This window comes from Rhagoletis zephyria, unplaced genomic scaffold (genome assembly GCF_001687245.7).
Source record: "Rhagoletis zephyria isolate East Lansing unplaced genomic scaffold, Rhagoletis_zephyria_1.1 Rzeph_scaffold_01439, whole genome shotgun sequence".
In the NCBI taxonomy this organism is placed as follows: Eukaryota; Metazoa; Arthropoda; class Insecta; order Diptera; family Tephritidae; genus Rhagoletis; species Rhagoletis zephyria.
Window position 1 is genome coordinate 65,816 of NW_016158523.1, and position 23,389 is coordinate 89,204.

Below are 23,389 nucleotides of genomic sequence, written 5' to 3' on the forward strand. Positions count from 1 at the left end.
CCTTGGAATTTTTAAGGATACAGTCTTATAGCCCATTCAATTTCAGTGCAATAATGTGCATGTTTCAAGTGCCTAAAAATTACCGTTGATCTTTTTAAATATTTTTTCCGAAGGTGTTGGAGTTTTCTTCCATGTAAAAAAAATGTGTTGATTCGTTATATGGAAGCAAATGCCTGAAAGCCAATTCTAAAAAAATAAAGGTAAAATTTGCTGTTTTTTTTGTAGTTTGATTTATGGTTTTAATAGAAAATGAACTGTATTTAAATTGAAAATTCTGAAAACGTAAATAAATAAACATGAGTGGCAAAGAACATCACTTTTACTTATCGATATGACCGATACTGTATACTCGCGCGATGGTGTATATGTATGTTTGTCTCTTATGATTATCACATAACATGGGTATGTATTTCGTAATTAAACTTATTATCTTAACGTAAAATGATATAAGCTTTTAACAAGGCACTTTTGGAAGTGGCATAGTGGTATACAAGTATTGTTTTGGGAAGAAATTATGTAAAGAAAAATCGAAATTTTCCGGTTGCTTTTAGACAGACAACATTAGTTGTTACCTTTATCTAGGGTTTAACGATAGTGTTAAGTACGAGTTGACTAGCTAGAGAAGGCTGTACAGTACTTCTCGATATGAGAGCTCGGCGAATGTTGGAACAACATACTGACGGCAGAGTGGAAAAACAACCTACCACGGCAGCCGGTTTGAAAACGCCCATCTCGGAAGATGGCTCAAGGAAGCCCCACTTCAGAACTGGATTGAAAAATGCCCTATCTCAGAATTTGGTTCTAAAACACCCTATCTTAACTGAAAATATATTGAAAATTATGTTGATATGCTGCGTTTTTGAACCGAATTCTGAATTAGGGCGTTCTTGAAAAATTTAGGATAGGGCGTTTTCGAACTGGCTGCCGAGATGGGTCGATCTTCCACTCAGCCGTCGATAATATGTTTTTTTTTTTTGTTTACAAGGAGAACGCGTCGAAAGCCTAACCCGCGTCGAGTGGAACTGCAATCCGAACTAAAAGTACTTGTCTGTCTGCTGTACCGTATACCTTCCGGTACTACTGTTTGGTATTTCGTCGGGAGGCGGTTTTGGGCACTAAGCTCTATCGTACGTTTAGATATAAAATTTCAAAAATTAACGCGAATTTTCAACCTCTAGAAGCTTGCTCTTTATCATACTAAAATTTCATAACCTATAAAACGGAGTTTTTACTCCGATTATGAAGTTAGAAATTTTAATGAAAATTTTTTGAATTTTCCTAAATTTTGTACAGTTTGAAAAGTTTGAAACCTTAATTTATATGGCTTTAGTGATGCAGGCTGCAATTTGGTAGCATGTTTTGTCAAAAATACGGACCATAAATACGGGTTTTCAAATATCTCGATACCTGCGCCACCTAGCGGATTAACTCATCTTTCATATTGCATTGTCAATGGGTTCTGAGCTAAGTTTTCAGTTTCAAGTCTCTACCTCATCGAGATGTTGGTTAAAATGGATTTTCAGATTTGATTACACAGGTGAAAGTTAATAAAAGCTTGTAAACAAAATATATTTAGCTAAATATTCGGCTAGAAGCGGACGTGTATCAAATAACCGTGCAAAAATGTGCAGCTAAAATATATATTATTTTAATCTACAGGAAATGGGCTTTAATTAAAAACAAAGCAGAAATAAAGTATGGTGCTTAGTGGCAGGGTTTTTAAAAGTTAATATAAAAAAATTTAAAAATAAATTCACTAAGGGCAAATAGACTTGACAACTTTTAATAAATATTAATAACTATTGTTCCAAATAGGAGCCCCCTACCTTTTTGTTGAATTTGCATTTCAGAGTTTCTTGAATGAATTCCGTGCTTTTCATAAAATAAATATAAAAAAGTTAGAAGTATTGAGTCACTGAAAACACGAGTCCCAATGAAAATGTGTGAAAATATCAAACTTTGGAGGGTGAAGAAATAATCTAAACAATTTTTTTATCGCAAAAAATAGTAGACTGTAATGAAGTACCATTAATAATGACTGATTGGCTGTCAATCAATCCGGGTTACACAATGGGCGTATTTTTGAGTTTTTACCTCCGGCTGAACCACTGTGCAATACAGGTAAGCGTTCTCAAATGAAGGAAAATGTTTTTATTGGGAAACGGAAAAATATGAACTACTAAGTCGAGGATGCTCTATCTTTTGGTCGTATTACCGACTTCCGGATTCGACCGGAAATTAGTTAAACAGACCGGAAGTCCATTATTTTAACCGGAAGTCTATTCCAGGGAAACCTTTCTAACAAAAGCTACGAATTTTTGTCCGCAGAATCCGATTCTGTTGTAAACGCATGTATGTTCCATTTAAAAAAAAAATTCACACGTTGAATATTTGTTCATTTTTGACTTTAATAACGTCTGAAAATAGTAAAACAGCAGCAAGATGCGGCAAACAATGCATACACCAAATGAAAGTATGTGGCAAATTACATCCGCTTTGCACTGCAATTCAATATAATAAAATTCTAGCTCAAAATAAAACCAAAACCACAAAATTTCCGTTGACAGATAGGGGCCCAGGGTTACCTTGCGGTCATAAATTTATGATTTCTTTTCTAATGAGAGTATCTTGAATAAAGGCTGCCTGTTAAAAGTTTTGAAAGCAAAACTGAAATTTGGATTTTTGGCCGCAGAAAGTGCTTATTTCAGCCATAGTGCACCCTGAGGATCCGAAAAGGGCCAACAGCGAATTCTGTAGATACTGGATTAAATACAGATAAATAATCGCGACGGTTGCTAGCATGAAATTTTATTAAACTATGAATGGAAATACTAGCTACCCGTCTCAGGAGTTTGGTTTACTTACTTACTCCGATACCGAACGGCAAAGGTTTGTTTTAATGAGAAACTTTATCAAGGCATAAGTAACACCCGGACGTTTGCCATTGTCTTTCGAACTTAACGTACGCTTTGGAACAGTGCGGTTGATCAATTTACACATTTTCCAACCACCATTTTCTGAAATTATTGATCATATTCGAGTATTTTTCTTATTTCATATTTCTAATAATTTTCGAGTCTTTACCGAGTACTTTTTCAATCTATTTTCGTAGTCGTTTGCGCAGCGAAAAATAAAATAAATATTAAATTAATTTATAACAAGAGTTAATGAAATAGCGAAATCGTTTTTAATAAAACCCATTATTACAGTTGAAAATATTTCAAATTTACCCTCCTGGATAAGAGTCATTGACACCGAGAACTTTTCCCAACTTATGTTAAGTTTTTTTGTTCCAATTTCTTTTCGCTAATTTTTTGTAAAAACTTAGCTCATATTACAACAACAAATATATAAATAAAATGTCTAAACTTTATGCAGAGCTCATACTTTGTATGTAAGACACTTTCAGAAAAAAATTGCCAATAATCGCATTGCAAAGTTGGAAGTTTATTAAATTTTCCTGAGTTTTGCACAAAGTTTTGAAATTGTATCTTTGTTTTTATAAAAAATTAACGATAAGAAATAAGATAAAAACTTTCACCATGCGTGCAAAACGCTTTTTTGTGCCAATACTTATAAAAAAATTAAAAATATTAAAATATTGAAATCAAGAAATCCATTTTAAGAATTGCGCGGTTCTTTGCATTTTGTACTTGCAATGTTGTTTATTTTCGTTTTTCCAGCCTGTCTTTAGCACGCACAAAATTATTTTGTATGTTTGTTTATTTCTTGGTCTGTTCTTTTGAATTTGAGATGGCAAATATCTAGATAAAAAACATTAATATAAGGCCATACTACCTTGCATATGTATATTGCAATTTTTTTACACAACACACTTCACACCACGGCTCGACTATTACTGTTAAAATTTGACCAAAAGTTATGAAAAAATATGCTGTTAGAAGCAAAAGCAGCTGAAGCAAATGTTTTTTTTTTAAATAGCAAAAGAAACGATCACATTTCCATCCCCAGCATGATCAATCTGTGAATGCCCTACATTACGTTTCTATACTTTCAACAAATCACTTTTCATGGGTAAGCGTAAGTTATTTTCGAGTATTTTTTAAGCGGTGGAAGCGATTAATCAATTCGATCAAAGGTGATCGAAGCAGACTCATTTAGGCGATTTTTTATTAAAGTAATCTTCCAAATGCTATGTGGTGTTGATTTTATTGAAATTCCGCTTGAATAACTGACTGTATTCATAAAATTATGTATGTGTGTATGTACTTTGAGTAAGGTGTTAAAAAATTTTAACTATTTATATAAGCATTTGCACGAAGTTTGCCCTCTTTTACGATAGAGGTAACGGCGCCTTATTTGAAGGTTTCGCTGATTTTTGAGGTGGTGCTGGTTGATTAGATTTATTTGGTGGTACACGTTGCTTATTCGGTGGTCTCATTGACTTATCATTCGTATTATTCGCTTGTGGTGGTTTTCTACCCGGCTGCTTCTTAACGACTGGTGGCGTTGGTTCCGGGGTAGGTGGCAAAGGTACGGTGGCTGCAGTCAATTGTGCCTTTAGCGGTTTAGATTTACTAGGTGGCAACGGCCTAACCGGTACGGCTGGTTTAACTAGCTGTGGTGGCACTTCTACGGAATCGTCAGATTCTTCATGCTTGTTGATTTGGTCCTCATGTTGTGGCTCGACAGCGGCGGTATTTTCCAAGATCGGTGGTTTCGGATATTCTACATTATGTGGGGATTCAAGATCCAAAATGCTTGGTGGTTGATTTTCACTAGGATAATACGGTTTGGGTATCGCCGACTCTTTGCTTGATTCTTTTTGTGAAGATGAGTGCGATAGGTGGGCAAGTGGTGAGCTTGTTGGCAAAATATCCATAGGTGGTGGTGGTATGAACTTTCCAGGTGTTGTACAAGATTGTAGCACAAAGGTAAAAAGTTCACCAATTTGGCAACTCATTTTGATCTGCTTGCCTCCGATGCGCGTGCAAACGTAATAGTCGGAATTACTATGGTAGCTGGGCCAACGTATGCCAATCTCTTCGCGATCGCATCTCAAATGGTAGTCAGCGTAGCCTTGGACCACAGCCACCAGGCAAAGTGTCGTTATGGTCAGTTCGAATGCTTATTTGTGGGGAAGCAGTGGAAAAAATTACGTGTATAATTTTATATGTCTATTTGTGTACCAAACATTAAATGCTCACCTCTCATGGCTGGTTGTTTTTGACTCCTTACTCCTTATGCCGCCGTTACTGCTGCTGTCCGAACAAAACGAAATTGATGAACTGTTTCATTTTTACAAGAGATCTCATTATTTATAGTTATTTCTTGTTTCTTTTTTTTCTTAGCATGCCCGTTTTTCATGACCAAAATTATTACTTAATAGATAGCGATATGATTGATTTTGATTGTCTCAAAAGCTTGTCGATGTTATCATTACGATAGCACGTGGCACTGAACTTTTGGATAAAAATGTCGACATTCTGTGCAATTTACATCTTAAGGAACACAAGAACATGATGCCGGAAATGCCGCGCCCAAACTGATGTAGAAATTTTAAATGATAAACAATAAATACTAATACATATATACTTTATATACTTAGAACCTTGTATAAAACTATCAACTTGTCTGATCGCAATGATATCATTAAAAGAACACTCTTCTTAACTATCCAAAACTAAGTACATTACAATGATCCAAATAGTTCCGTACCTTATCACAACAGAAGTAAAAAAAAGACTTCTCCACCGTAGGTATCCCCAAATTTGTATAATTAGGCTAGAGTTTTTTGAGAGAATCTTACAAATATTAGAATTCAAAGTTATAGCGTCTAGTGAAATAACGTACAGCTCATGACTACTCCCCTTTCCGGCCTTCTGACCACTCTTTTGATTTGGTTATACTCAAAAAAAAGTTTTCTGCACCACCCCATCAATGTACCATCTATGATATGTAGGAAAACTGACTGAAATTCTATCAAAACCATGGTGTCTTCTACGCTTGATTTGAAAGTGACTTTGAAATGTTACTCGAGATATAACTGCGACTTTTGAGCATTTAAACGCCTTCCCCCAGCGACCCCAAAAACTATCGGATGCCCGGTTTCGAACAAATCCAATCGGTTTTTGAAAAATTGATCGCCATTTTGGATTTTGAAAACCTGACTTCAGGTTACTAATTAGCAACCCCAGAAAACTCCTGGATCAGTGTCAACGTTTTAATTTTAGTAGTCTCTTTTCGAAAGCACATTTTCGGGCACTAGGCCAGTTCTAACTGTCTAAGACAGGTATGTAATTAAGGGGGAATGTTCGCCAATAATATCAGAGTAATTACATATAAAAACCACATTTTTAGCTGCATTTTAACATGTCATGTTGTAAAAAAACCCAAAAGCGCAAACTCTAAAAAAACTTTTTTTTTAATAAAAAAATACGTGTCTCTGTTTTATCACAAATAACAATATTTTGATATAGCGTTTATGAATTTCTAAAACCAGTTTTTTTAACCACTCTAACTTACGTAGAAAAGAAATTTAGTCAAACTTTCAAACTTAATATGTAAATACATAATTTAGAAAAGTTCATTAAATTTTCATCTAAATTTTAAACTTTTTAATCAGATTTTTGTAGCCGCTTAAAGCTTGCACTTGTTTTGCTAGAATAACATACATTACCGATGCACCCGCATCCCAAAATTTTTCTAAAAATTCAGACTAAAAACTTCAAAATTTAGATGGAAATTTGTTGAACTGTTCTAAATTCTGTATAAAGTTTGAAAGTTGTATCAAATGAAATATGTTTTAAAAATCCCAAATCTGGAGATATTTTTGAATAATTTTGCCACTTACTTCAAACCTTAATTTTTTGTTTATTTATTTACATTATTATCTTCTATTTATAAGAAGTAAAAGACATTTTTTAAACAATGCTTTGCTTATATATTAAGTGTTATCCCTTAATGTATGAGTGTGAGGTTGCCACTTATTTTCAATTCTACAAAATTTAACATTAGGCCAGAAATAATTTCGTAGAGAGTTCCACTTTTTAATACAAATTTGTATCTTATTAATTTCAATGAGCATTTTTTTGTAAGCAAGCATACATTTTATTAATATACAACCAAAATATGTACTCTTTTTAATGTAAGATATTTATTTCAATTATTAGAATCAAAAAGAATTTTTTTCTTAACTNTAATTTCAATGAGCATTTTTTTGTAAGCAAGCATACATTTTATTAATATAAACCAAAATATGTACTCTTTTTAATGTAAGATATTTATTTCAATTATTAGAATCAAAAAGAATTTTTTTCTTAACTTACTATTTCCAAAATATTCCTTTCATAGAATTCGGAGGAACTCAGTAGGCGAAACTATTGGCGATATTTTTTGTTATCAGAATTGTGTTTTCAAAGTATTTCTTTCATATTATTTCAAATTTCATTTCNTTGTAAGCAAGCATACATTTTATTAATATAAACCAAAATATGTACTCTTTTTAATGTAAGATATTTATTTCAATTATTAGAATCAAAAAGAATTTTTTTCTTAACTTACTATTTCCAAAATATTCCTTTCATAGAATTCGGAGGAACTCAGTAGGCGAAACTATTGGCGATATTTTTTGTTATCAGAATTGTGTTTTCAAAGTATTTCTTTCATATTATTTCACATACATACGCAGTATTGAATTCCCTTAACAATGTTGCATAAAAAAAAAATATTCATCAATTAAGCTATCCAAATGACTATTAAGGTTTGGGTATCAAAACCTTAAAAACTTAAAAGATTTTATGCACTAAAAGCCAAGGTCGGTCAACCAACAGTTACCAAGAAGATAAATCAACAGCGTACCATTTTAGACTGACCAAAAGAGATTTACAACACAGAATTTAATGCAAAAAATCTCCAAAATAGCAGCTGCGCCTAGTTAACAACAAGCGACATGTAGTTACATACATGGCCCTCAAACTGCCAGGTTTGAGTGATTACACATTTCATTTGTTACTTTTCATCACAAGATCAAAAGATATTGCTGGGAGTCATGAAAAATAGTACATACAAAGATCCTGACTAAAATTTATAACAAACACACTTATCAATCTAAATTTCAGCAATTAAAGGGAATATTAAAGAACTTGTTAATTTTTCAACGCTCTACCACGGATTCAATTCCATGAAAAAAAAGTTTAAGGCACTCCTTATATTACATATTTGGAAATTCTGAACTTTTGCAAACGCGTCTCTGAAAGTAGCCACTTAAGCATTTGAAATGAGCCCCTTTTCAATTTTTTAGTTAGATCAGTTTTTGTACATAGTATGTATATATGTACAAGTGTATACATGCATTTACATACTATTTTTTGCGNAGATCAGTTTTTGTACATAGTATGTATATATGTACAAGTGTATACATGCACTTACATACTATTTTTTGGGTAACTGCATATTTTTCTTATCTTGTTCCGGTTGAAAAAATCAAGGAATGAATGTTTGTTTGTTTGTGTAAACTAATTTGTACTCTTGTTTTACTATCAAACTATACATACATAAATATGTACATGACCCAAAAATCGATAACGAATGCCGAATATCTACCGAAATTTAAGTGACAAAAAAGCATATTTAGCAGTTCATGAGATAATCAGATTAAAGAAATATGTATTACAATGATTTAAAAAGGTTTTGGTTGCAAATATTTTTGAAGAGAGTTGCCATCTGTTTGAAAAGTCGGCTTTCAGTCGGCCTCTTCACTCAGAAACGGCTGCATGGATTTAGATGAAATTTCGCGCACATGACGCTTATAACTAACATTTGGAATGTTGTTTAGGGTTTTAAATAGGGTTGCCACTTGCTTAAAAAACTTATATGTAATATTGGCGTTTTAACGCCATGCGAGCTCACTAGCTATACAAATTCCCATGCATTTTTTCACAGGCCTACAACTACTGGCTAAATGACATGTACATGGATGTGCGTTTGCCGCTGCCAATCAATTCAAATCCCGGCATGCCTATGCCGCCCGTCCGCTTCACCACAGTACATGATGTGGCTCGCTTTGCCGCATTCCTATTGAGCGGCATCATGAAGCACAAGGAGCTGCTGGACAGGTACATATTTACTACATACATACTTAGTGCGTATTCAAATTAAAAATAATTAATCTCATTGCGCGCTTAATGCACAGCGGCAATCTACCCATCGATCGTGCTGGTTCACGTGAAAAGAATCAACCACTCTGCATGGCGCAATACTATCGCCCACTAGGTTCATGTCGAATTCCTGGCATCGAACGGGATTCGCAATATTTAGTTGAACGTGGCGAGAAGAGCGATGAACATGTGATTGTCATATGTCGCAATCAAATGTATTGCGTCAATGTCAAGACCAGAGAACGCGGCCAAATATCGGAAAGTGAGATCGCTTCAAATATTCTGCACGTACTCAGCGATGCACCATGTTTGCCAACCAAACCGCCGCCGGTAGGTCTACTCACTGCCGAGGAACGTACACGTTGGGCCATGAATCGCCAACTGCTGCTGGAGAACGATGTCAACCAGAATAGCATCGAGTTGATTGAGAAAGCGCTGTGTCTGCTTTGTCTCGATGAGCCGCTACCGAACACCTTCAACGCTTACACCTTTAGCGGAGCGACGCCAACGGGCTACATGGTTGGCGATCGCGACGATACGAATATGTTACATGAGATGATACATGGCGGTGGCAGCGCATACAATTCGGCTAATCGCTGGTTCGATAAGGTGTTGCAGATCATTATTTGCACTGACGGCACCTGGGGCATTAACTATGAGCACTCCTTTTCGGAGGGTGATGCAGTTGTGAATGTCATTGAGAAAATTTATAAAAGCTTGGAAGACAACAAGCAGACCGCATGTAATAGTGTGTCATCACAGCCGCCACCTGAACGATTACCGTGGGTTATAACGCCACAGTTGGAGGCACGCATTAAGGAGGCCGTGGTCGCGGTGGATAAGTAAGTGGAAGGGGCGGGGAAGAAATGCAATGAAAATAAATTATAATGTGCAACCTTCTGTGTTTGCTTTCGCAGGTCAGTTGGCGACTTTGATTTGTATGTATATCGATATAAAGGCTATGGAAAGAATTTCATCAAGAAGTGCAAGTGCAGTCCTGACGCCTTTGTGCAGCTCATGTTGCAATTGTCCTACTTTAAGTAAGTGCAATACAACTCCGCCATATGAAGATCCGTATTCTAAATAATAATAAAATGTTCTTTTAAAAACAGATTATATGGCCATTTGGTAGCCACCTACGAGAGTGCTTCCACGAGACGTTTCTTGCTGGTAAGCTTAAACACATCAAACAAAAATCTATGTACTACAAATACGAACACAAAGTTTCTAACAATTTTGTTTCTTCAAGGGCCGCGTCGATTGCATACGCGCATCCCACAAGGAGGCACTCGATTGGGCTACAGCCATGTGCCAAGGTGAGGGTGCAAATGTGTCCATGGAAAGCGAAGGAGAAGATGAAGATGCACGCAAAGTGAAATTCAGCATTTATGATGTAAGTAGGGCCAATAGAAAAGTGAAAAACTGTGCAATTACGAAACTACATTTTTTTTTTCTTTGCGTAGAAAAATAAGCTCAGAGAACTTTTCCGCATTGCCTGCAATCGCCAAACCGAAATTATGGTCCAAAATATACTTGGGCATGGCATCGATATACCATTGCTGGGCTTACGAGAAGCCAGTAAAGAGTTCAACAATGGTCAGGTACACGAGCTCTTCAGCCATGAAACATTCACAACTGCCAATATTTTTCTGTTGAGTACAAGTCAGGTAAGATGAAGTTTAGCATCTTTGATCGAAGAAAATCTTCTCTATTCTTATTATATCGAAATTATAAATTCAGCACAATTAACTGTAGCACAAACATGCACATACATACATGTAACCAGATGTGTATTCGGATAGTGATTGCTATAAATTCACACACTCACACGCACACATAAGTATTATGCACTTTAGATTCAAATATTTTTGTGGAAAAGGTCTTAAGTAAGTCGAAGTTGAAGATAAATACCAAGACGAATAGTTAATCGGAAATGAAGATGAACACTAACGCGATTACTAAGTCGACGTGATTTCGAAATCGAATATGAGGACGAAGACGAATACGAATTCGAAAACGAAAACGCGGACATAACGAAGGCAAACACGAAGCCTTAGTTGAAGACAAATACCAGGACGAATACGAATAGGAATACGCACTTATGTCGAATACAAAGTCGAAAACGAGCACCTTGTGGAATACGAAGGTGAGGACAAAACGAAGGCAAATACGAAAACGAAAACAAATACGAAGACTAAGGCCAAGACGAAGACTAAAACGAAGACGAAGACGAAGACGAAGACGAAGACGAAGACGAAGACGAAGACGAAGACGAAGACGACGAAGACGAATACGAAGACGCAGACGAAGACGAAGACAGAGATAACTACGAAGGCGAACACGCAAAAGAATACAAAGACGAAATCAATTACTAACGCGTCATATGAAAACGAAGGTAAATATAATAGAGAATAGAAATACGAAGTCGAATACGAATATGACGACAATGCGGACACGGTTACGAAGTGGAATAAGAAAGTAAAAACGAAGACAAAGATGAATATGAAGGAATTCTTTGAATATATGGGAATTCTTTTAAAAAACTTTCTAAAAAAAATAATATCAATACATATTTACGAAGATATCATTTAACTTAGCAGAACACATAAAATGAAATTTGGGAAAGTGGAAAATCTTTCCTGTTCTGAATCTTGATTTTTTAAATATAAGATAAGCTCTTCAAAACTGTTTTAGTAATCAAAATATTTTGGAAATTTGCAATTCTCGTAAAAAATTATCGTAAATATTTTTCACCATTTCTCATGCTTGAAAAAGTAATTTGCTGTTGCTGTGAATTTTCTTGAAAGAGCTGTAGACAGCCCTTAAGTATCTTTTTTTTTTTACTTTACATCCCCCTCTCAAAAATATACTCGAAACAAAGCACTAGGGGTATTCTCTGAGTCTTGCAAAGCCCTTGCATGGTGCACAGATTGCACGGATTGCACGGTAAAAACCGGTTTTCGTATGGGACAGCTTTGCAAACCGTGCAATCCGTGCACCGTGCAAGGGCTTTGCAAGACTCAGAGAATACCCCTATTGTGTTTCATTTAATTGTTCTACTGTTCTTGTTTAAGAGGTGGCTTTGGCTTTCGACCTATATTGTACAACTTCGTTTATGAGGCAATCCTATTAAAAGTGTTTGCATTTTAAAACTTTTTTAATCTCGTTTGTTGGCACCTAAATTAAATAATTTCGTTGAACTTTTAATTTAAAATAAAATTTATTTTTGCAGGTAGATGGCAACCCTGTTCAAATATATGCTATATACATATATAATCTAAGCTCGCTAAGCTAAATTTCATCCAAAGAAATAGCAACAAATATACTCGTACAATCACTCACAAACCTTCACATTATTTAGCTTATCAACTAAATTATTTTTAAATTCTTACACTACTGACAACCCTGGTCAAAAAAATTTCGAAATAAATACGGCTTTCTTAGACCTCTTTCCTTCGATATCCATATAAGGGATATTTTATTAAACCTGTTAATTAAAATGGTTTTGAATTTCTAAGCAGGTGGCAGCGCCTTTAGAAATAAAGCTTATCTCTTTCGTTTGATACACAAACTTAGCTTGTACAACCGATTTTAACTTTTTAAACAGGTGGCAAACTTCAGACATATTGTTTTGGTAAAAAAAACGTGTTTGAGCCGCTTGCGATATTTTTTTGACGTAGTTATTGATTGATTTTAACTTTTGGGACAGACTCAACTATTAAAAAAAAAACTATCATACATGTTAGTCTTGGCCATAACCTATCTGTGCGCCAACTTTCATTTAAATCCGTTTAGCTGTTTTAGCGTAAGAGAGCAACAAACACATTCACTCACAAACTTCCATATTTATAATATTGAGCCCTGCCCTACCCGTCAAAAAGATGTAAGCGACTTTTTTCAAATTTTTATTTTTGATGCCGAAATGCATCTGGATGCCGTAGGCACATTTCTGCATCAAAGAGAAAATTTTGAGAAAATGTCGCTTACATATTTATGGCAATGAGGGCTCAATAATATTACGATAAAAAAATTTAAGTTTTTGTATCTAAAAAAAAAATCTCGTCAACAAACACTAAACTTTGTTTACATTTATATTTTTGTTTAGCTTACAACTTTTTTCTAGTGTGCGAACGCGTGCGACTAAAATCACTTAAAAATCTAACAAGGCATAATAATACTGGCTACACAACACTCGAGCACATGTATCTTTTTTTATACATACAATTTTTTTATTACAAATATATACATAATTTTTGTGCGTAATTATGTACTTATGTACATACATATGTGTACAGTTTTGTACATAAGTATTACTTACACCCAAGGACACTTAAATCTAACACATCTATGTATATTTGTATTCTTGCACCGCACCGATCAGCACTGCAACGTTTTTTCACTCTGCACCTTTAAATAAAGCTAATGCAACACGCACTCGAGCTTAGTGACGCACTGTACAGTACGACTAGGCGTATACGTCGTATACTGCTTATGTATGTATGTTGCGTTGTAGCATACGCACCCACATGCATACATACATATGTATATACATATGTGTATTCATATGTGTAAGTAGAAGTAAGTAAGTGGTTATGTGTAAGCTTTGCATATTTACTTGCATGCTCAAATATACTCATATACATATACAATGTATGTAGATATGTACGCTATTTCAAAAGTTGTTCGCCGTTATAATTCACAGGTGGCTACCAAATCGGATGCTTTCATGGGCTATGGCGCGGTAACGCCACGCGGCTATGGTTGCTCCTACAATCCGCATCCGGATGAAATTGTCTTTTGTATATCCGCCTTCTATTCCTGCGAGGATACAAGTACATCACGCTTTGCCAAATCGCTGAAAGAATCACTAGACATGATGAAGGATCTAATGAAAGACGAATCAGAGCAAAACGAATGAAGTACAGACGAGATGATGCGCTAACCAAAAATATGCGGCAAATTGTAAGAGTTGTTAGAGTTACTAAAAGCAAAAGCAAAATATACATATATAAACATATCAGCAAGTTAACCGCAAAGAGCAAGCAATTAATTTGCAACTATAACAACCACAAACACCACAAACATATCAGCAAAGGTACCTTAACGTTGTAGTAAACGTCGTTGAATTTAGTTAAATGTATTATTATTATAAATATTTATAATCAGAAACATATCTGTAGGCATACCTACATACATACAGACATGTAAACATATACATATACATACATATATATTTAATAGATGACTGTAAGCATTAGAGAAATTTATGACATTGTTGAAAGATCTTATTGTTAGTTAAACGAATAGCATAGGCAAACACACAATATACATAGTATATCACACATTTTACAGAAAAGTACGAGAAGCAAACAATTGCCTTTGAACAAAAATTTGAATGCAATAAAAATCAGTCCAAGACATGTAAAAGAACTCTTGCGGTGAATAAAAATATGCCCATACAAGAATACTTATAGTACATATATACATACATATATGAGCAAATCTCACGAGTTTTTTTTTTTTTGGTGTCACTCCATTCTCTTGTCTGAAAAACAAATGCTGAAGCATTCTTCTTGCATTTATTTCTATAAATGGAGTTACACAATACAAAAATAAATCCATTATTTGAACAATTTTAGCCTTAAAACGTTTATTTTGACGAAAAAGTACATAAATTACTCACTTTTTCATTTTCACTCGAGAAAATCATATATTTTCTAAAACCTTTGGGCAGTTATATCCTTTTCTCTCTAATTACCTTTAGTTTAATCTTTCTTCCTCTATCTTTATCTTTATTTTTATCGGTATCCTCATCTTTTCTTCATATTTATCTTTGTTTTTACTTTTATGTTTATAGTTTTCTTCATCTACACCCCCTTCCCCTTCACTTTTGCTCTCATATAAGTAAAGTGTTTACATTTACGCATCTTTTTTTTTGTTTTTATTTTTACCTTTGCCTTTATCCTTTTCTTTATCTATGTATGTACGTACTCACCTTTACTTTCATTATTGTATTGGTCTTTTTCTAAGTGTTATTCTTTAACGTTTTATTAGCAAATTTTTGTTAAATTAATACCATGTGCATACACTCAAGAAGCACTTTTTTCAGCCCCAACCAATTCCGTCNTTAGTTAAACGAATAGCATAGGCAAACACACAATATACATAGTATATCACACATTTTACAGAAAAGTACGAGAAGCAAACAATTGCCTTTGAACAAAAATTTGAATGCAATAAAAATCAGTCCAAGGCATGTAAAAGAACTCTTGCGGTGAATAAAAATATGCCCATACAAGAATACTTATAGTACATACATATATGAGAAAATCTCACAAGTTATTTTTTTAGTGTCACTCCATTCTCTTGTCTGAAAAACAAATGCTGAAGCATTCTTCTTGCATTTATTTCTATAAATGGAGTTACACAATACAAAAATAAATCCATTATTTGAACAATTTTAGCCTTAAAACGTTTATTTTGACGAAAAAGTACATAAATTACTCACTTTTTCATTTTCACTCGAGAAAATCATATATTTTCTAAAACCTTTGGGCAGTTATATCCTTTTCTCTCTAATTACCTTTAGTTTAATCTTTCTTCCTCTATCTTTATCTTTATTTTTATCGGTATCCTCATCTTTTCTTCATATTTATCTTTGTTTTTACTTTTATGTTTATAGTTTTCTTCATCTACACCCCCTTCCCCTTCACTTTTGCTCTCATATAAGTAAAGTGTTTACATTTACGCATCTTTTTTTTTGTTTTTATTTTTACCTTTGCCTTTATCCTTTTCTTTATCTATGTATGTACGTACTCACCTTTACTTTCATTATTGTATTGGTCTTTTTCTAAGTGTTATTCTTTAACGTTTTATTAGCAAATTTTTGTTAAATTAATACCATGTGCATACACTCAAGAAGCACTTTTTTCAGCCCCAACCAATTCCGTCGCACCATTTCCGTTGCATCATTTCCGTTGCACCATTTCCGTGTGCAATTTCCGTTGAATTTGCCAATTTACTCCCAACTAACAAACCGCAGCTAAAGAAGTTTCACTTCAAAAAAATATTTTGAATATGATTTGCGAAACAAAAATTCCAATTTTTATTGCCACACCCGAAACTCGTTCTTATATTATTATGTACATGATGAAATTATTGTATGTATATAGAAAAATATTTCATGCCAATATTTAATTATTTTTAAATAATACTTTTAAGTTAAGCGTGCGAGTAAACATGTTAGCTGACTGTGTAAGGTGCTACGCGGCAAATACATTGCATACACAACTTCGAGTTTTTACTTTTACTTTTTTCAGTATATCTTTTCATTTAAATACAATTTCGCGATGGAATCTTGTTCTTTATGCAAAACTGAAGATTGGGCATTCTCTAAGATAAGTGTGCCACCATTTTCGACCGAAACCAAGTTCTTGTCGTAAAATGTAACAACTCGTGAGATATTCTCATATATTCATGTGAAAATCAATATACCTACAAGTAAATAATCATAGAGGCTAATCAAGTGGTTTCCTAAGATTCATTGTGTAAAAAATTTGTTGCGAAACTAGCTGCATACCCGTTCACTTTGACACCAATTAAATTTCCATAGTTGTAGAGACGAATAACTTGACAATTTGTTTTTCATTTTTGTTCGCACTAACATTAAGTGGATAGGATAACATCTAAACTAAATGAGAGACAAATAAAAGATTCAATGCACTATGGCCCGAATGCATATTTCTCTGGCCAAAACTAATTACGGCTAAATATATTGGCTGACCATAAGAGGTCTCACAAGGGTGAGTAGAATGCCCATAGCGTTACCAGATACATTTACGATCTAAGAATCAATGCTTTCACGCAATGTCAAAGAACAATGCCCTTTTGCCAATCTTATCAGAAGGCAACCATAAGTTCTTTTCCTAAGCTTAACCGCTTGGCGGTATATGAACAGATCTTGTGATCTTTTGATTTTCCCGAAAAGGAATTGGTATATTCGTCATTAGTGAGGTGTCTAAGAGGACGCCCTCCATGGCCAGCTCGTCAGCGCTCTCATTGCCTTACACACCCTTGTGTCCGGGGTCCCACTATAGGTTTAGCCACAACTAGCCTTCTTATAGGCTCCTTTAATTTCGCAACGGTTATCGAATTAATTTTATATAAAAGTAGAAACTTAATGGTCGCCTGACCATCTATGTATGTATGTAAATATTTATTTGCTCGCTTGTCGGGTTTATTTCAGGTAGTATCTCTGCCGCGTCCTCTATTGCAAATACTGCAATCTGCTTAAGGACCTATGAATTACCCGTCCACTGCAATTTACTGCAGCTTCTACTCCTTCGTCCACTTTAGAACTGTCTCTGTAGATATTTGTTGCGTTCCTTTTCCACGCCAAGCCCTTACGCCAACCGACAACCCGGAATCCCGTAGTATATTCGCCCGGTTAAGGATGACGCTATACTACTGTGACCATACGTTCTGAATCCAGGGTACCCTGCGGCATAAAGGGGATTCATTTTACGACCGGTGTAGTAGATTACCGATAGACTTCGACATTTGTGCCATACTTAGGCAGATATAACGGAACAATATGCTAAAAAATCGTTCTCAAATATTTATTTCTCAACCCGTTCTTAAGTTAATAACCAATATTTCAGAAAAATTTTAGAAACTGTGTAGTTTCCACTATGTTTCTAGTCTTAAACCACTTTCAAAATTATGAGCACACGCATAAGTAGCTAGGTATCTGCTTCATTGTGCAGATGCGATGATATTTATGTCCGGACACTTGTCATATTTTAAATACCTGATTGTGGATAGCATACATGAAAACTCCACCAGCTTTCCAACCTTGGAAGACAATGAAATGGACCGACATTGTTAGGATTCAATATGTGGCCGGAAGATGAACAACTGAGCTCTTTAGCGACAGTCAATCTGCGCCGATTTTCTCGCACATCGGGAAAATAAAACAGACAAAAAAAGAGCCAATATTACTGCAATGGACTGTATTTAGTCTGATATCTGTTTTCTAATAAAAATTCCACGAGTCCTTTTAGAATCTATTGAAAACGATCGGGGTGCCAAAGTTGACTTGAATGTCTGATAAAGAAGAGCTAGGTATGTACATGCTAGCCACGATCATTGGACCGAAAGGTGGTGTCCTTAGAATAAATAATTACCAAAAGCTAAAAATTTGCTTGTCGGCTACTGGCGCAACGTCATTCAATAATTTCTTGTTAACACGAAATAATTTTTAACTAATCCTGATTCAATCAGCGGATTTAATATAAAATTTTTGTTCCAAAATCAGTATATTTCCTAGCTCACGAATAGAAACAATAAAACCACCTGCTAAGCTTTAATAAAGAAATATTTTAAATATGTAATACCCTATTTATTAGTCCCTATTTCTTAAAGCCGTTCATATCATATACACACATATTTAAATTACATTCTTTTGTTTTAGTTTTTAAGTTGTAATAAGTTGAAAGCAAAACTAATCTCGAAGCGAGTTTGATAAAAATAATGAACAAAAATAGTCAATTATATGTACAAATAAAAGAAATAAAAATATGATATTGAAAATACATGCATATGTATTTTTCACCATTAGATGGAGCGCTTTCTGGCACAAAACTGTAGCAATGCATTTTAAGAAAAAAAAATATTTTAAAAAATCGTATAAATGTGGTGAAATCATGCTGAATTGTAATTCTCAAACGAAGCTGCGAGCCCACACTTACCTAAACATATGTTTCGAAAACACTGGCTTTGTGTGCTCTTAATGCAATTTATGATTGTTATTGTTGATAAAATTATATATATATATATAATTAAAAAAAGTATTAATATTTATATAGCAAAAAATATTTATTTGTATTTTTAAAAACACAAAGTTATTAATTGTATAAATATGTTTAAAACATGCAAAATTTTTATTTTTTTTATTATGTATTTTCTTGGGTATCTATTAAAAGAGACACCTCTTTTCCAAATTAACAATGAAATACGCAAAAATCATCGAATGAATACTAAAATTCTGAAAATTAACCAAATATTTAGCATAATAAGTTGTTATTAAAAAGCACTTACATACATACATATGTATTAGACTTCGGTCCCTTATGAAAATTTCGTTGTCGGTAGCAAAAAATAATTGTGGCAAAATGTCAGCCCCCTATCTTAATTTTTCAGTTAGCGCTCGTAAAAATAAGAATTTTGTTAATGAATAACAACTGAATTTCTAACAGCCTAAAAGCACACTACAGCAAATATGTTGTGCATTCTACTACTTTCAAAAATTGATTAACGAGTGGAAATGTGTGTGTGTGAGAATATTTGAGTACAAGCCCTGCAAGAAAAATAAAGATGTTCNCTAACAGCCTAAAAGCACACTACAGCAAATATGTTGTGCATTCTACTACTTTCAAAAATTGATTAACGAGTGCAAATGTGTGTGTGTGAGAATATTTGAGTACAAGCCCTGCAAGAAAAATAAAGATGTTCGGAATATTGTATTTTTTTAACTTCAGAAATCTGTTTCACTAAAAAAAATAGTTGTTGAAAAATTAAATTTGGAAGNAAACGAGTCGGAGCTTAAGCTCACTTTTTATGCATGAGGCCCATTGTATTTTTTTAACTTCAGAAATCTGTTTCACTAAAAAAAATAGTTGTTGAAAAATTAAATTTGGAAGTAGTTAGATTCCAAAAATTATATTAATTTTAACAAAAAGTATACACGGAGGGGGATCCATCAATTTGTGTGACAGCATGGATGCACACTCAAAGTGGCATAAACCTTCGGGGCGAAAAACTCCACAAAAGAGGGTGCTGAATATATTTATTTATTTTTTTAATGTTGGGGCTTTGAAATACAAATATTTTCAATTAGCAACTCAGGCCGGTTCTCAAATGCACTTCCGGGTGATTTTCAATCCCATTCAATTTGAATTCAAAGTTACTGGCTGAAGTTCACACTCGGAGGTGATTTGCCGACTTGTCTGACTGCTTCTGTTTTTCCATGTAAGAACTCGATTGAAAAACCCTCCATACTTACCCTGATTTTGAATTTATTAGAGGTCTGCCTTATTTATACTCAATTCACCATTCCACAAACTGTTAATTGTCTTGCATGGTGTCCACCTATTCATACAATACGCACTAGTAAAAGTTTATATCAACTTAAACGTGTTACCACATTGAACATTAGGGTGGTCTAAAAAAATGCATGTGGGGGGGAAATTAAAGGTCCAAATTTTAATGCTCTCACCGCGAAAAAAATATCCCTGACTTTTATCGAAATTAAAAAATATATGGAGGTCACTCAAAGCGCTCAAAGTTTGCCATATATTCTATATTGGGGAAAAAAATTCGTAGAAATGGAACAGAATTAGATTGGAAATCAATATTTTTCCGTCGAAAAACTGTGTTTCTCTTCACAAGACTTCCAATAATAATACCCATTTGTTTATTTTAACATTTTTTTAATAATAATGATGTTTTATGGGTACCCCCATTGAATTTTTTTGGGTTTTTGGAGGACCTATAAAAACTATTTCATAATAACAAATAATATCGTTGTCTATGAGCAGTTAATTACATAATTTGATAATCCCTGGGTTGATATTGAATGCTGAATTTCCACTAGGCATCAAATGACAAAATTTTTAATGACAATGTTACAATCGTATGGCCTTATTCATAAAAAATAAAGTAGGTTTAAAAAGTTTTATAAAATGACATTTTCATACATTTTTCAATTTATAAAGCTAATTTATTTTTTATGAATAAGGCTATTAAAAAATAGTCACTAAGCCTGTTTCCACATGGCATTTTTTGTAATTTGAATACCTAGTGGAAATCGGAATAAGTTTAAAAAATTTATTTCTTGCTTGTTAGTTCATTTGTATTATATTTTTTTGAAGTTGATTCTTTCTTAAAAAAAAACTATGTCGTTCAAAGGTACAGTAATTTTTGTTTGAAAATTAAATTGAATGTTTAGCACATATAATGCTTTTTGAATTTTTTTCTTAAGTATATGAGAAGTTTTATATATTATCGAAATTTTAAAAACTGACTTCTGTTTCGTTGCTCAATAAGTTATCTAACCGCTGTAAAAAAAATCACAAGATTCGAATGAATGATTGCTAAAATATAGCAAAAAGTGTAGAAGCCTGCATAAAAATTTGTTTGCAAATAACTCGTCAATAAATTGAAATTAACGAAAAAGCTTTCGCGGCAATATTTCACACCATGTTAACTTTTAAAATCGGCTAATGACATACATATAAAAAATAGTGGTGAGAGTATTAAAACTCCGACTTTACTTTCTTAGGACCACCCTATTGTACATAGTATTTAGCAGAGCTGCAACTTTATGATTACTATTACATTTTTATTATTTAGGATTACGAGATTACTTTAATTGTAACCACGATTATTTTCAGCATTACGATTACTGTAATTGTAATTATAACATGCTTGATTGAGAATACTTTAATTGTTATCCTTAACAATTACCACTTCTATAATGGTAATCCTGCTTTTTATAATTATAATTACAGTAATCGTAACCCCACAAATTTTAAGATTACAATTACCGTAATTGTAATCATGAAAATTAGGATTACGATTACAGTATTCGTAAACGTTAAATTTGAAGGATTCGATTAGAGTAATCGCAGTCATGCAATTGATGACTACGATTACAGTAATCGAGTATTGCCAATAAAGTTTGATTTTCATTAACTGTATTACTTCAACTTTAAATCAAGTATTGCAATTGTAATCTAAAAAATTATAGGATTACAATTACAGTATTTCATGATTACGATTACAGTAATCTTAGTCCTTCAATTTTCAAGATTACAATTATTGTAATCTATGGTAACATTTATGATTACAAATAGAACAATCGTAAAGATTACAATTAAGCAATCGCAATTAAAATATAATCGTTATCATGAGTTGCACAGCTCTAGTATTTAGTTAGCCAAAGAATTTTTTTAACCTCTGCAATAACGACACAACTCAAAATTTCATGTATGTACATATGTATATATTTCAGTAGATCCAGCTAAAGTTTTTGCGTTTCATAATTTAGCAATAACACGTCTTGGAACGTAATTATTGTGGATTATTTACAGTTATTGTGCAGGGAAAATTTGTAAGTTATCAATTTATGAGTGCTTTATGAAGATTTAGTAAGGATTTCACTGAAAAAACGGACGAAATAAGTATCATTAACAGGCCTATTCTGTTTTTTGCCGAAGATTTTGATACCGGAAAGGTTTGTTTCTTAAAAATAATACCACTTCTTGTAACCGCAGTTTAGTACATAGTAAGTGTTGCTTACTTCGATTTTCTGATACATAAATGACACAATTCCGCCCCGTCGGATTGGTAACAGTAAAAGCATAAAATATGAATATTTATCTCAACTGCAGTCGCTATATATGTACATATGTAACTCAAAAACATGAAATTTTTAATTGCGCCGGTATTGCAGAGTTGCATCGATATGTATGCTTATGTACATTTCTTATACACATATATGCAAATAAATATATACTAAAGATGTTACAGTTCTTATTAAAATAGACTTGAAAGGAAACAATACATATCGGCATATTATTATGGAAAAAAATACTGTATATTCATACATATGAATGAACACAAAAAAATGTTGAATAAAGAATGTTAATAAAGCAAATGAATAGCTTACAAATTTATAGCATGGAATTATTGAATTGGAATTAGACAGTTGTGTATATGTATGTATTTACATAGCATACCTACTTACTAATAGATTGTTGTACTGCATAGCTGAAGAGACTATTTAAACTGTTTAGATGTTTTTAACAACAAAGATGTATTTAAAGAAAAATTTAAAAAAAAAAATATCAGTTAAGGCCTACAATGCCAATACAATACGAGTATATGAAATATATGAAATGTTTTGCTTAAGTTTTGAAAAGTTATAAATTTTACATACATATGCACTTGCATATATGTACATACATATGTATGTAGATAAGCACTGACGCATATGTAGATTTAAAACCTAACTAAATCGAATACATATCACTTATATATATATACTTATACATATATATGTATACATATTGATGTAGAAGCAAATAGAAGCTTATAAGTCTACTTATAAATACTAATATACATATTTACAAAAATTTAGATGTACATACATACATACATCTTGTGCAGAGAAAAAATATGTATACCTATTACAGATTTGTTATTGTGTT

The 23,389-nt window shown here is 33.3% G+C and overlaps 1 protein-coding gene across 1 annotated transcript in view; it reads left to right on the forward strand.

Annotated features, from left to right (window-relative positions):
• ChAT (Choline acetyltransferase) overlaps positions 1-14,717 on the forward strand; it is a 33,105-nt gene extending 18,388 nt beyond the window's left edge. The window contains exons 5-11 of the mRNA XM_017617567.1: positions 8,905-9,077; positions 9,155-9,961; positions 10,037-10,159; positions 10,232-10,289; positions 10,369-10,512; positions 10,583-10,786; positions 13,822-14,717. Coding sequence (XP_017473056.1) covers positions 8,905-9,077; positions 9,155-9,961; positions 10,037-10,159; positions 10,232-10,289; positions 10,369-10,512; positions 10,583-10,786; positions 13,822-14,037 — 1,725 coding nt within the window. The 3' untranslated portion in view covers positions 14,038-14,717. The remainder of the gene's footprint in view (positions 1-8,904; positions 9,078-9,154; positions 9,962-10,036; positions 10,160-10,231; positions 10,290-10,368; positions 10,513-10,582; positions 10,787-13,821) is intronic.
• Positions 14,718-23,389: the final 8,672 nt, after the last annotated feature.